Genomic DNA, 15,662 nt, shown 5'->3' with positions numbered 1-15,662 from the left:
ATGGATTCACGGGGACAATCTTCCATGTGACCCTCGCATCCGCACTGATAACAAATCCACGCGCTCATTTCAGAAACACTAGTGGCGGGAAAGGGGACTCTTGCTTTCAACGCAGGCTCCTCTCTGATTGGTGGAAGTGCGTTGTAGACGGGAGTGTGATGTCATCATTGTACATTGTAGCCCACAGAGCACAGTCTGCCGCTCGGGGCTGCAAGCAGCTTAATCCCAATTCACACTACAAGATTTTCAGCCCCGCTAGTTTGCTCGCCGACGGGTTTTAGCGCGTCGCTGCGAGAATCAGCTCGTGAGCCACAGTCATCAGGTCTGAAATACTCCAAGACACAACCCTCATAAAACCACCGATCCCCTCCCGTCACACTCCAGAATGCTGAACATTTGACCAGAGCTGGAACTGGAGCAGATGGGGATCAGGCAGTGGTTTATCAGAGAGAATAAGTAAAAAATAAGGTAAAAAAAAGCCACTCACTCAATCACTATTTATTTTTTTTGGTCATCACTTAGTCACTTATTGAACATTTTTTTGACAATATTACAGCCATAAAATCAAAAATAAATCCAGGTAGGCCTAAATATCGTTGATGGTTAGTTGACATGTTCTATTTAAGAAGAGCTGAAACTATGTTAAGTGAGAAGTAGAAGCTTATTTTCCCCGTAGACTTCCATTCAAACGGAGTTCTTTGTGCAGCCAGCAAGCACCTCTCGTTGGTCTAACTGCTACTCCTGTTTGTTCTACTTTCTGGGCTGTAATTTCCAAACCAGTAGACTGTGTTAATTTTTTATATACAGCCTATGAGGTGGTCATCTGACCCACTGAAGCAACTCCAGGTCATAACACGGCCTTCGGATGCTTTGTACCTAAGGCACCGAACAAAAGATTTGAGTATGTGGCTTTTTTGTTTTTATGTTTAAAATTAAGCCTGGTTTCCAACGTCGAGTGACGTGTGACTCGTGACACTTTAAGGACCAAACAACGAGTCGGTTGTGAGAATAGCGGCTCGACGCGCAGGCGATCCTCCAAACTCTGAAAGTCGTGTAGTGTGTACTTGGCTTGATTTTACAAATTTCAAAGCTGTAAATGGAACACGCCCATGCCCCGGGATGTGTAAGTCCAGTGCACGCAGAGTAACATCTCTGGTGACATCACACCTGTGTCACCCAGCCGTCCAATCAGATACACTTCCTGATGGTGACATCATCAGCCATTATATCAGAGTGTGTTTCTGTTCATTTCTTTTTTCTTTTTTTTTTAACTGTATAGTCACTTTGTTTATAAAAACATTTGCTTGCTGTGGAGTGGTGAGAGAGGAAGTGGGTGGGGCTACTAACCTTTCACAGAAAACACACTCTGACGTCAGCTAATGTTTGTGTATATTTGTTTGTAAATACATATATACAAAAACACTCCTGTACAAAATGCTCTGTGGTACCACCATCTTTGGCAAGAAAAAAGACAAACGGAAAAAAAAAAAATCCTATAAACTTCTTTCTTTAGCACAGTTTTTTTCCTATGGATTTATGGTAGTATTGATACTGTGATTATTGATTTTCGTTCACCTGATTAATAGGACATCGCAGAGCAGAGTGGTGCTGAGGAAACGCTGGGCAGAGACAAGAGGTTCCTCCTAACCCGCCTCACAACTCGACACTACTGCAACAGCTCTGCCTCCACAGTCGTAATAACTAGGGCTGGTAGAAAAAAAAAAAAATCTTCACAGTATGGTGACAAAATGATTTTAAGAGTAATTAAAGACATTTTTTTTTATTTATCTAATTTATGGACCAGGTTTGAAGGTGTTGTTAATTTGACTGCTTTTTGATTCTGTCATGTTGAAGTGCTCCTTTTGTCTCACGGTGGAGCCTAACTTGAGTCTGAACTGCTGTAAAAAAAAAACAAAAAAACAAACAAACAAAAAAAAACAACAAAAACAAACAAACAAAAAAAACTCGAATGTCTGGTATAGTAAGGACTTTATCTCTGCTTTCTATTTCTTATCGAGACATTTCCAGTTGTACTTGCCATCACTTCTCCATCCATTTATATTAACGCCGTTTGCTTTCTTTAGAAGCCCTCACGTTTTGTTTTATGTTTTTAGAAAAATGACGCGACAAAAGGCAAGAAAATCATATTTCCTCTGTTTATAGATGCAGCGCTGTAATGCATATCTAGGAAAATGTACAGTACGAACGTAGTTGGACTATTTTTTATCAGTGATTGAAGACCTTTGCGGTCCATGCTTGCTATTTGTAATTTAACACACACACAAAAAAAATCTGTTGTCTGTTTTTTGCAATGTTAATTTCCAGTTTTTTGAGGCTTGCTTTGATAGTGCCAGTGAAGTGCAGATACTTTTTTTTATTATTTGGGTCTTTGACCTTTTCTACAGGTGACTTATCTTTCATTCTCATTAAGGGCTATCACAGTGCATCAGGCGTCAGGCAGTGGGGAGTGGACTACGGGGGCCACAGTGAACCCAGTCATCCACTTCTTCATTCATTGAGATTACCCACACACACACACACACAGTATGTGCTCTAAGACATTTCAGCGCGGTGTTAACTCAAACACAAAGTGTGTTTTTGAGAGTTTACCAACACTTAGCATGTATTTCTTTATATATCTGACCCTTCTGTGATTTAGGTGGTACCTATTGCACCTTTTAGAAACACAAATGACATGAGACACTACTACCAGGACGAGTATTGCAGCCCCCCGCCCCAAAAAAAAGTATTTCAGTTGTACCTCATAGCCAAGAAATTTTAATGGCCATTCTGCTGTGTTCTGTACATTTGAACCCATTTACTACAAATAACACTACTTTTTACCCATTTTTTTGTTTATCCATTGATTTACAATGTGTGTAAGCATGTTCTGTTTGTTAATCTCGACTCCTACATCCTGAAATCTAGAAAAAACCATCACAGTTCTGTGCAAAAGTCCACCATTGGATTTGTTGTTTTAGCACTACGTTAATGACCATACAATATAATTATCACTTAAAAAAAGAAAAACAAGGTGTTTAGTGTGACCTACCCTTCTACTTGAACAGTGGTACGACCCTGGCTCCATTAAACCTGCAGTGGAACCCTAATTTGACTTTACTGGGCAACTACCTGCTTATTTCTAGACATTCTTGAGCGTCACATCCACATGTTGTATGAGTTCAACTCATTGACAGCTTGTTGGTATAGAACAACTTTCAGTAACATCATTCCAACCCGAATGCCAGTGAAAAACAACAAAGCTGGTGCCGCCCCTGGGACTTTGGCACAGTACTGTACATGTAGTGTAGGGATTTTTACAAATGCGCCAAGTACTTGTCTTCAGAACGGAGGCACAGAAAAGAAATCTCAAATCTGCTCATTCCTTGTAGTGACACAATATCCGTGATCTCTCTAACTTCAAACAGCTGCTTTATTCAGTGTGGCACTGCGCCGGAGTCATAATTAGAGAACACTACCACGTATACTGACAAAATATTGATTGTTTATTAGTGCTAGTGTTGACCTGGTCACCTTCTGGATCAGATGGAACTAATCTGGAGGATTTGTTTGGTGTAGCTTACACGCCAGAGAAACTTTGACTGAACTCTTAAACTCCCCCCCCGCCCCCGAAACTTGAAGAAAATGTAACCACTCTCTTATCACCCGTTGCTTATTCCTCTCAGTCTCATCTGACCAAAAGCTGTAGGAAAGATAAAGCAAATCGTCCTTATAAAACACTCATAGTCACGTTAGTTGTGGTCCTGAACTGCCATTATTTGTCTGCTGTAAAAATGACACTAACCGCGTCCAGAGTAAGCAGACCGCCAACCTTTTAGACTGGATGCCAGTATTTCAAAGGAATGATTAAAACCAGTATGACTACGCAAGTATTTATCAAGGGGTTGTGTTAAAGATTTACTATGTGTGTTAAGTGCAGCTTACGAACCGATGGTGTATTTTGAAATTTGACACTACCACTCTGGCACATGATGATGATGATGAAGGGCTGACTGGCTTTTTCAGTATGTTTTTTTTTGTCTCTCTCTTTGCCATACATGAGCTGGAAAGAGTTGGAAGGGACACCGAAGTCTCCCTTGATTTCTGTCCCGTCTTGAGCGTCGACCAATGAAAAGACCGGACGTTTACGATTCTCTTTTATTTATTGCCTTGGAAAAAAAAATGACAGATGAAGTCTGCTTTGGTTTCAAACTTGTACTTTGTGACCTTTCAGTGATGAAATCAAATGTATTCAAACAACTAAGCTTGTGCCCCATTTTTGTGTTGTTTTTCTTTCTTTTTTTTTTTTTCCATGTATAAGACATTACCAGAACACTATTATTTAGGACCACGTGATTTATTTTTCCCTCACTCCAATGAAACCTGAAGTTCAGTTGTGTAGTGGTGTGTAAAATACTGTTTGCCCACCCCCCCTCATTTTCTATGTAAACCTAATGTAAATGATGTATTATACTGAGTGTGCCAACCCCACTCTTATCTGGAGCCAGGCTCTCTTTTAAGTGCCAACACGTGGTCGTCATCAGAAGGACCAACCACTCGAGATGGTCCCCACTTTTAAAATAAAATAAAAAAACCCAGACAAACCAGAGAGTAGAAGGATAGATGATTAAGTACACAAATACTTTATTCTGTATTTAAGATTGAAGAGTTAAAAGATAATCTGCTGTTTGTTTGTTTTTTCTTTCTAATTTTTTTTTTTTAAAGAAACTAAGTATAATTGCATGTGCTGTTCATTTTATGTTGGAAGTGAGGGCTCGGATGTTTTCATTGAAGCAGACCCCTTGATAAAGGCGAGGGGGGGTTCAATCAGTTGGTTAATATCGATTATTGATTTACATAACTTGCCATATTTTTTTTCTTTTTTTTTTTTAAACGTGTTTCATGTCTTTGTTTCAACCACTGTTGCCTGATCCTCATTCAAACATGAACATGACTTATGATCATTATCGCCTTCTAAGAGAGAAACATAATGAAAAAGGTATCTGTTTTAAATTTAAATAAATTTGTTCCTATACTTGCCGATGGTGTGGGTTCTGTGATTTCTGAGCTTGGTAAAAGTATGAGATTTTAGAGCATCAGAAATGTATTGGCGCGTTTCCACTGGCTCGACTCGCCTCGGCAAAGCACGGTTATTTTGCTTTTCCATTAGCGATAGTACCTGGCACTTTTTTGAGTACTTGCTCTGGCAAGGTTCCAAGCGAGCTGAGGCGATACATGTGTGACGTGGCCAGACTGCTGGCCACTGATTGGTCAGAGTGCCATCACAGGAAGAGACATCCGACACAAGAATCAAGCCAAACAATGCCAGTAGATCAGTTAAAAAGATTTAACAATCCTAAAAACATGTGTAAATCTCCAACAATTACCAGGGAAATGTCTAAAATCTTTAGACATCGCGAGCCGCATCACAAACCCTGCTGCTGTATTTCAGTCCAGTGACTGTGCTAGATGGGGTCTGTGCTCCGGTCATGGGGAAGTACTGAACAAATATTTTTAATTGACTGATTCTAATGATTCAGTTACCCTGAAAACAACTGCTTTACATGTCACTAGTCACACATTTGCATGTGTGTGTAAAAGGAAGTGGGCAGTTTCATGCAGTTGTGCGGTGATGACTCCGCCCATGTTGAGGAGGTACTATTATGTAGTGGAAACCCCAACTAAACTGTGCTGAGGCGAGGCAAGCTGGGACCATAGGTGGAAAAGGGGCTTGAGACTGCTCCTGTTACTTGGGGGTCATGGATACAACTGCTCCTGGAAATCTCTGTGTTTTGTTTATTTTTAAAATTTTCCCTCAAAGATGCCTGTAAAGACGGTGCCCAACTTGGTAAAATTACACAACAATAAACCCTGAAATAGGTGCTGCACCGAGTGCTTTTCCAGCTTCTCCTGACTATTAGCTGAGTGAAAACAAAACCGTATTTGTCAGCATTTTATTAGCTGAGACAAACCAAACCCTAGAATAATAGTTTGTGGTGTGTCGCTCACCTGGGGGTAACTTAAAATCATTAAGGTGCTGCTCAGAATTCAGAATTCTGAAATAAATTCTGCCCTTTTTTCCCTCAGAATTCCACTATAATCTCAGAATTATGAGAAAAAAGTCATAATTAATTTTCAGAATTCTGACTTTTTTTCTCAAAATTGTGGCTTTCTCATAATTTATTTTTTTTCCATAAAAAAATCACATGTGTCCCTAATCCTCTTCCGTACTTCATAAATTAGCTTACATTTATCAGACTTTTAAACCCCCGCTGTCTCAGCCTGGGTGCCGTTAATGTGTGCGTGTGTCTGCCACACTCATATGCGGCCGTGGCTGCGCTGTTGAGCGGGTCAGTTCAGCTCTGCGTCACACGGGGCGCCCGCTCCTCCGCTGCGCGGTTTGTGTTCCGGGTGATGCTGCTCTTCTCTTCAAAGCAGAGGAAAGTCGGGGGCTCATGTGTCAACATCCAGGTTTTCCCCGGGGAGGCGCAGCGCTAACGTTATTGCAAAGAAAAGAAAAAAAACGAAACGTAAACATCCATTCCGGGGGCCTTTTTATTTTTGTGTTCGCTTGTTAATCCTTGTAAGGCCGCTGTGTTTCCTCACCGCGAAGACCCGAAGAAGGTCTCCGGCCCCTGCTGCTTTGACGTTAGCTAGCGTTATTGTAAACGATGACTGAGTACAAAGTGCGAATAGCGTCTCCAATCATTTAATATTATCCGGGGACCTGTTAGCTTAGCCAGCTAGCCTGGTAATTCGACAGAGAGCAAGGTAACGAGGCGGGACACGCTGCTGACATGATGTTTCCTCAATCAAGGCACTCGGTAAGTTTACGAGTTGAACTCGTCCCAGCCTGGAAACTAGCGCCGCTGCTACAAGCAGGCTAAGCTAACGCTAGCTTAGCCACCGACAGCTGATGCTAGCACAGAGGTTGCTGCAGGTAGCAGTAGCTGTAGCTGTCTCTGCTCAGCCCCACAAAGCCAGCACACATCTGACCTCATCAGCACCCACTCTCGGTGCCTGTACTGTCCGATAGTCGTAAACTCACGGTGAAATTAGTTTAACTATCTAGCTTCTAAAACAGCATGTATATACTCACCGGCCACTTTATTAGGTACACCTGTTCAACTGTTCCTCAACTCAAATTTCTAATCGGATAGTCGCATGGTAGCAGCTCAGTGCATCTGGGTGTACAGACATGGTCTAGACGACTTGCTGAAGTTTTAACTTGAGTGTCAGATAGGGCTGCAACTAACAATTATTTTCATACTCGATTAATTTGACGATTATTTTCTCGATAAATCGAGTAATCTTTTGGTCAATAAAATGTTAAAAAATGTTGATCATTGTTTGTCAAACCTGTAAATGACGATGTTCTTGAAAGGTCTTGGTTTGTCCACAAACGAAAAATTCAGTTTTAATGATTTCTTAGTTATATGGAGCAAAGAAACCTGATAATAGTCACAATATAAAAAGCTGAAAAAGAAACTGGTTTTAATTCTTTAGAAAACACTCAAACCGAATAATCGATTATCAAAATAGTTGAGGATTAATTTAATAATCGATAAATCAAGTAATTTTTTCAGCCCTAGTATCAAAATTAGGACATTTAAAAGTCTAGTGTGTTACATTCAGGAGGAATTATCGACATAAATTGAACATTCTACTCATAAGTATGTTTATATAAGTGTCAAAAGGACAACCATTTGTAGCCTTAAAAATAACGCTACAAAAACTATCTAATCAAGGCCCTTGCTTCATGGAGCCGCCATCTTGTGACACTATTTTTCCACAACAGGCCAAAGAGACTAACCAGCTAGAGCATGTGTTTGGTGATTTGAAGTGGAAGCCCACTACACTAACGACGAAGAGTTAAATCTTTTCTGGTATGCAAAGGTCACTGTAGTTCCCTGACACATTGGGTAAAGTTAGGGGTTAGTTCCAATCTGTGGTCTCTCCATAAAATGTCACACATTCGTACACACTGGATATTTATCTGACTTTGAATACGACATGGTTGTTGTTGCCAGATGGCCTTTCCGATCAGTAACATCTTGATTGTCAACGTAAAAATACAATATAGGTCGAGCAAAGTCAGCTACAGGCTTTTTACAGCAGGTAGATTTATTCCCAATAAGATAATTTCCTCTCTCATGGTCTTCCATTTCTTAGCATATACTTCAGGTGCTGGATTAGTGATAGATGTTAGTTGACGATAATTATTATCATTATTAGTATTATTATTTTATTTTATTTATTTCTATTCACAAAAGTCCACTCTGATCACAAACTCTAGTATATAAAGTAGAACAGTTTTTCAGATTTTCCTCCATGTACCACCAGAGGAAGCTTGCGTACCTCTGGTGGTACATTTACTGCAGTTTGAGAACCAAGGTACTTGGATTTTCAGGGATTTTCAGGGACTAACCCTCTTTACAAAGAATGGTCCAAAATGCACAGTTCCCTGTGCATTTATGCCTTGTTGATGCCAGAGGATGGAGAAAATGGCCAGATGGGTTAAAAAAAATGATAGAAAAGCAACAGTCACTCAAATGGTAACTACTCACTGTAAATGGATAAGTGTTTGGAGATTTGTGTTGGCTTTCAATAAGACATAAGTAACTTAAAACACAATAAAGTAACATTCATTGGGATTTTAAAAGTCCACAGAGTCATGAGCAGCTAATGTCAAATTAAGTGTATAAAGAAGTCACTGTTGACAGAAAAGGACCCTCTCAGTCACAGCTACGTTCGCACGTAGCTGCAGTATTAGACACTAACTGTATTTGAATGGACAGCAACATTCTGATGTTTACCAGATGGAAACACTGTCTTGTAAACAATAGCCAGAGTATTAGTGTTCATGTAAATCTAGTCACTGTGTAAAATCACCAACACTATAAACACTCCAGTAATACTGGATCATGTTACACACAGTTTACTTACAGAAAAGTGTGAACGCTCTAGTGTTTGCCTTCTGTCGCCAAAACACTGCTAGTGTCACTACCTGCAGACTTAGCCCACGCCTTAGGTGAGCCCGCAGAGCTTTCTAAAAAAAAAAAACACTCTTGGTCCATGTTCCAACAGTTCTCTTTCAAAAATCTGTGCTAGTATCTGACCACCATACTCATTTCAGAGAACTGGGGGAAAGTCCTTAAACCAAACGTTTGCTGCCGTATTGCGTTACTAGCGTAGTTGTGATGCTTCCAACATTTTCTTCAGTCATGATGTGAAATGCATAGAGAGTTGTGTGGAGCCGATGGGCTTAATCAGCATTGTGTGAACTCGTTTGGCAATAGTTAACAATATGTCAACAGTTATATTACTTTTATTTAAAAGTTGCACACTACAGCTTTAAACTGGCGCGTGCTCGTTCCCACATTCAGTATAACTCTGTGAAAGCTTCAGTGCACTCACTAGGGCTGCACAACATATTGCTAATCTATTTACGTATTGCAAAAGATGTATAGATATCACGAAGACTTAAATATTAAAATATGTATGCCAGTAACCTTGTTTTAATGGGGCATTCGGGTGTCACTGGGTCAGTGTTGGCAGGGAAGCCAAAAGAGGAAGACATTGCTTTGCTGTACTGTAATCACTGTATAACATTAACACACAATGCACAGTTTTTCTAATAATGTGTAGCCCAACTTCTGTCCGTGTCCAAACTGGTGTTCCTACAGTGAAATGTCTCTTTTGCTGAAGCATACCAACTTCCTATCAAATGATTATAATACCTGGAACCACAAGGAACACAAACTTTATCCGTTGTCTTTTTAAGCTGGAGCAGCCGATAGGGAGAGAGTGCATTTCTTTATCTGTGAACACCAACAGCAGATTTTTGTCAGTTTACTTTTGGCCTCTGTGAGATAATGCAAAACACGTGGTTATGTTTGTTGCATGTTTTGTGTCCCTGTAGGCGTCCTCTCAGTCCGGTCAACCTCTCAAGTTCACCACTTCTGACTCCTGTGACCGCATCAAGGATGAGTTCCAGTTCCTGCAAGCACAATACCACAGGCACGTAGCAACACCCACAAACAAACTCTACTCAGTTGTTCTAAAAAGTGTAAGAAAATAAGAGAAGCTAAGGTTTAAAAAACATGTCTGTTAAGATATAAGGTTTTTACCACATATGTGTATTCTTCAGTGCTCTGTTTCAATTCAGACTTTATTACAGACCCATCGTCCAGAAAATTTAAAGAAAGATATAAGCCATATATAATATAAGAAATGAATTCATGCTCTCCTCTAATGTTCTCCTGTTTATTCTCTGTAAACAGTTTGAAGTTGGAGTGTGATAAGCTGGCTTCTGAAAAGTCAGAGATGCAACGTCACTATATCATGGTAAGCACCATTATTTTTCGGATATATACATAGGTAATTGATGTGTTTATGCCATTTTTAATTTCCCACTTTCTGCAGTGTTTTTGTGAAACACATACTGACATGGCGGTCACGAGTATATTTGGTTGTCTGTGTCTGTGTGTGTGTGTGTGTGTGTGTGTGTGTGTGTGTGTAACTCTGTTTTTGGCAGGAGTTGTTAATGTGTACAGAACAGCTGTTTGTTTGTGTCCTCGTGAAAAGCACAGAAGGTTTGCTTGAACTTTTGTCTCTTTCTCCCTCTCTTTATTTGTAGTACTATGAAATGTCCTATGGGCTGAATATTGAAATGCACAAACAGGTAATTGCCGCCCACTGTAGCACATTCTATTTTATGATCTCGGCCCTTGTAGATGTGTTGTCCTCTCTTTAACACATTATTTTTCATTGCAGGCTGAAATAGTGAAGAGACTGAATGGAATTTGTGCCCAGGTGCTGCCTTACCTGTCTCAGGAGGTAATGGCAAACAAGTTATTTACAAATGTGTCAGAATAAGAGTGTCTTTTTTTTATTCTTTTGATTAAACCGTTTTGACACTTTGTTCCAGCATCAGCAGCAGGTGATGGGTGCCATAGAGAGAGCGAAGCAGGTCACACCACCTGAGATGAACTCCATCATACGAGTGAGCTTCACTTCAGTCTCTGCTAACATTGTGTCTTAGGTGCCATTCACAATGCATTTCTGGATACAGATCATCTTTATCTTAAAATACTGTTTTTAAATGAGAATGGATAAAGCCTGTTAAGCCAGGATTGCTTTATTATTCATTGTTTTGGGGGTTGTATCAGCTGCTGAATTATCCTTGTCTCTTTTTGTTAGACACAGGACATCAGGAACTTGGAGGAAGAGGTTATTTATTTCTGTTTAAACCACTGGCATTATTTCTCCCAAAAGAAAAAAAAAGAAAAACTATTAATTTTCTCATTTAGAGCATTTAGTTCCAGAGAATGACATGTCTTTGGATTTGTGCCACTCCTACTAGTAGAAATGCAGCAAATCCAGTAAAACCAGACCAGTAAAACTATTTCAGCAGTTTTTATTCTAATTGCTTGTGAATTGGGATAAAACTACCAGACCTGTTAGGTGCTTCTTCAAAAGGATAATGAGAAATAATTCAAAAGACACTGGTTATGTTGGAAAATATTCAAAATAGCTTAATATAATAGAATGATTTAATCGTTGCACCCCTACTTTAAAATAACTTAGAATAAGCCTTTTTTATAGTAAGTTAGTGAAATTTATTTATGTAGCACCTGTGATGAAAAAAAAATGCTTTACAGATTGAAAGAATTACACATTTAAGAACAATTGTACATAAAATGAAGTGTCAATAAAAAGGAGTAATGTAAATCAAGATGAAATTAACCAGAATAAAACTACCCCCTTGAGGGCCATTGTTTACAGAAGCCGCCATCTTACACCACCATGAGTCTACAGAGCTTTTCCATATGTTACTCTGCAGTCTCACCATTAGATGTCACTAATTCTTACACTCTCGAGCTTTTAAGAAAAGAATATAGAGAGCTCTCTTAATTTTAACCCCAAGCTGAATGTTTTCAAATTTCATCCATGTGTTTGCAGCAACAACTCCAGGTGCAGCACCTGTCTCAGCTCCAGGGCCTGGCCTTGCCCGTGACCCCACTGCCCCTGGGCCTCACCCCTCCCTCCCTGCCCACCGTCTCCTCCAGCTCCGGCCTGCTCTCCCTCTCCTCCATCCTGGCCAACTACTCCCACAGCCAGGCCCAGGTGGCGAAGGAGGACAAAGCCCGGGAAAACGCAGAGAGAGCGCCCAGAGGAGACGACGGGGACAAGTCAGATTAGTGCCGACACAGTCAGGAGGTTTGGAGGTTGGAGGGTGAGGTGTTGAAGAGAGAAAAAAAAAAGGGTGAAACCATGACTGTAATTGGAGATTGATGTAAGTCTGGCTGCCTGTCTGAGTATTGATGTTGGAGAGCAATGATGACGAGCAGAGAAGAGTGGGAAGAGAATGAAACTGCTGAATGGCTGAGAGTGAGAGTCCTTATTTAGCTGTAATAGACTCAGTTCAGGCTTCTAGACTTAGAATAATTGCTTTTTTTTTCTTTTCGTTTCTTTTTTAAGTGTGAGCCGCTGTTGGTAGGCTTAACCAAGGTAAATGTTTTTCCAAGTGGGGAGAGAGCTGAGTAGTCAGTCAGTCTCCCATACATGGATCTGCCTCTCACAGGGTTTTTTTTTTTTGTTGTTATCAGATCTGTATTCCGTGTTTTTTGTTTTTGTTTCAAGTCCCTCTGATTGTTTCTCACTGGTCCGTCTGTCAGTCACAGACACCTCTGCTCCCTCGCCACTCTTTACTTTTCCCTCCCCACGCGACGCACCACAGCTTCAGTATCACCCATTTCCTGTTTGGACTGTGATATTGTGCGTCGGAGCCAAATTGAAAATCTTTGCCGGATGTTAAATGAGATATTTTTGAAAGGGACATTTCACGCTCACTCTCACTCGTGTGCATTCAAACCCCTCGAAATCCAAACCATTTATTTTTTTATAACAACCACTGAATCCATTTATCGCATTAGCTGTGTACCTCAGTCCCACAATTAATGAGATTTTCCTACAAATGGTGAGACGGTATAATCAACTTTTTGGGGACACCCGCTTCATGTAACGGACCATGACTGGTCTTTAAATGACAACTATCTACATTCTTTAAAAAAAAAAAACACACAAACTAACCCCAGGATTTTATTTTGACATGTTTTTGTGAAGTTAAAGATGGGCTCTACTTAGTCTATAATTGTCTTGTGCACGAGTGAGTGTGATTGGAAATAAGAAAATGTTTAATGGAATGATTTCTCTCACCCCTGCGTTAGCCCTTTGTTCACCTTTCAAAGCAAAACAAACGGGATCAAAACTTCAGAACCAGGCGTCGCTAACCAATGCACGAGTACCGTACTTCTGTAAAATTAGCAGAGCACTTCAGATTATACTGAGATTATATCAAGCACCTGTTTTTTTCTATCATGTGTGACTTCAAGTGGGGGGTTGATCTTACTATTCTCTTATTATTTTTCTAACTTTCCCATTGTTTTTGATGAAGAATGTGTCCCTGAATGGTTTGAGCTCTGTGCAAACACATGTTATCTCAGAAGAAAAAACAAAGTTATCACAAGCAAGAGTTTGTGCCGGTGAGCAAAATGTATTATTTTCAGAGCATTTTCAATCAAAGCTGTGTCCCAACGTCATACAAAAATATGAACCAGTTCTAAGGAACATGAACTATCCCTTTACTATGGCAGTGAAGCGTCTCGTTGCTGATATGTTGCCAAATTTAGTTTGGTCGCAATTTGTTCCTGAAAATCTCTTTTGTTGTACATAAAATATAAGTTTGATTATGTACCCAGTACCCACATTGATTTTGTTATAATAATTTAGCGCATTTTTCCATGTGTGGGCAGGAGTTTACGGTTTTAAAGAGACCAGAACCTGATAAATTAGACTTAACTGCTGTTTCTCTGATGCTTAATATTATTTTTACATTTCCAAGAGATGTACTGTACTTTCTGATGATAAATGGATCACAGTCACTCTGTCATGTAAAATATATTATACACATTATAGGGTGGAAAAACAATTCTGCAGATGTTATTTGGCGACTCCACTCTGATATAAAAAAAAAGATAAGACGGTAATAATCATTATCTGTTTTGCACCTATTGTTGGCACCGACTATACAAACATTTTAACAACATACTCGACTGTTATTCTGAGCAGGGTTTGAGTTTGTTCACAATGGAGTTGATTTGTGATCGTACTGCTGATAGACGCTCTCGTCTCGAAGCCAAGCACAAAGTAAATAGACGAGGAAGTAAAAGCAGTAAGTAAGGAAGTGAGAAAATCAAGTGTTTTTTCTAAAAATCACAATTTCATTTACATTCAGTGAGTATGAAACTGCTCACTAGACTTCAGATTTCCTGTTTTTTGTTGATTCAGAAAAAAGTCGTCATTCTTGGTGTTCTGGAGTATGAAGTTGGGACACAGTTGAAGTCTGAGAATAGGACAGCAGAGGGCAGCAGTGCTCTCCCGTTGCTGGTTAACTCACAAGCCTGAAATCCTCCTTAAAGTCTTGTCTTCACATCATCATCGTCATCATCACAGCTTTGATTAGTGACTGCGTTTCACTGCGGGTGTTTGACATAATTCCCCGTATGTGAGATAGCTGCACCATCACCACCTCTTAATGTCCAAGACGCTTGAAAACCTTTCTCTCTCTCTCTGTGAGTGTGTGTTTATCTTATTTTGAAAAGCACTTATGTTTTGGCTCGGTGCTCTTTCTCCTGTTTTCCTCTTTGCCGTCTGTGCTAGTGTCGGGGGAGCTTGTAGTCAGGTTTCCCCTCTTCCCCCACCCCACCCCGGAGATCTCACGTTGACGTACTCGGGTGTGAGAACAGATCAGTTGCACTCGATATACCAACGTCGCTCTCTGTTAGAAAACAAAAACAAAAAAAAAGAAAACAAAAAAACAACCTCCTTAGGGCAAAACTCAAACATATGAATGGTATGTGTGTTTGTTTTTGCTGTGAAGGGCCAATTTGTATACATATGAATATATCAATATACATATTTTTTAAAGCATTTTTGTATGTTTCAAAGCTGCTTTTTAACGTGTGTGTATCATGGAAGACTTTAAGTGTTGTATGTGTGCATTACGAGCCTACAGTAAGTGAGGCACAATGTTGTATACCATGTTGTTATTTTCCTCTTTTTTCCTCTCCCATTCTCTCAGTAGGCAGTAACACTTATGATTGTTTTTCTAGGTTTGTAAATGTTTTATTCCTTTTCTTTTTTCTTTTGTTTTTGGTGCAAACAGAAACCAGTTTAATGTGTTTATGAACACGATCTCAATTTAAGAAGAAAACAATTTTGGGGGGGTGGGGGCAAAAAAAAAAATGTAAACAAGCAACTGTGTATTCTAATGAGAATGAATCAACCTTTTAGCAGTAAGGAAGCTTCTCTGGTGCCTTACAAATAAAAGATGTGATTGAGAGTGCTCATTTGTCTTTGTGTGTGAAGAATCCGTGATTTATAATATATGATTCGGACACCATTCTCACGTGAAAAGAAGATAGGAATTATCTAAAATAGTTTATAAAAACGTGGGGAATTTAAATAAATCCTTGACTACCATGTGTTATCTGTATTCAAATGTAGTTTTAAAACGTTAACTTATATCACTCGTTTGCAGCGACATTTCCGGTTTTCGGGCGCACAAGTTTGGGCCTGATGCCGGCGGAAACGGAAAT

General features: G+C 39.8%; 1 protein-coding gene across 1 annotated transcript; it reads left to right on the top strand.

The window, feature by feature from the left end:
• The first annotated feature begins 6,352 nt into the window (after positions 1-6,352).
• LOC122783214 (TLE family member 5-like) lies at positions 6,353-15,409 on the top strand. Its single transcript, XM_044047904.1, has 7 exons — positions 6,353-6,824; positions 9,923-10,020; positions 10,284-10,347; positions 10,640-10,684; positions 10,777-10,839; positions 10,931-11,005; positions 11,965-15,409. Exons 1-7 carry the CDS (start codon positions 6,798-6,800, stop codon positions 12,202-12,204), a joined length of 612 nt encoding a protein of 203 aa, XP_043903839.1. The 5' UTR covers positions 6,353-6,797; the 3' UTR covers positions 12,205-15,409.
• Positions 15,410-15,662: the final 253 nt, after the last annotated feature.

This window comes from Solea senegalensis, linkage group LG16 (assembly GCF_019176455.1).
Source record: "Solea senegalensis isolate Sse05_10M linkage group LG16, IFAPA_SoseM_1, whole genome shotgun sequence".
Lineage (NCBI taxonomy): Eukaryota > Metazoa > Chordata > Actinopteri > Pleuronectiformes > Soleidae > Solea > Solea senegalensis.
The sequence above is the reverse complement of the archived record's forward strand: the minus strand, read 5'-3'. Positions and strand labels throughout refer to the sequence as shown.

Coding starts and splice junctions, on each gene's coding strand:
- LOC122783214 (XM_044047904.1), top strand. CDS start 6,798: ATGATGTTTCCTCAATCAAGGCACTCG. Junction 10,685..10,776: donor ATATTGAAATGCACAAACAG/GTAATTGCCGCC, acceptor TTTTCATTGCAG/GCTGAAATAGTGAAGAGACT. Junction 10,840..10,930: donor TGCCTTACCTGTCTCAGGAG/GTAATGGCAAAC, acceptor ACTTTGTTCCAG/CATCAGCAGCAGGTGATGGG.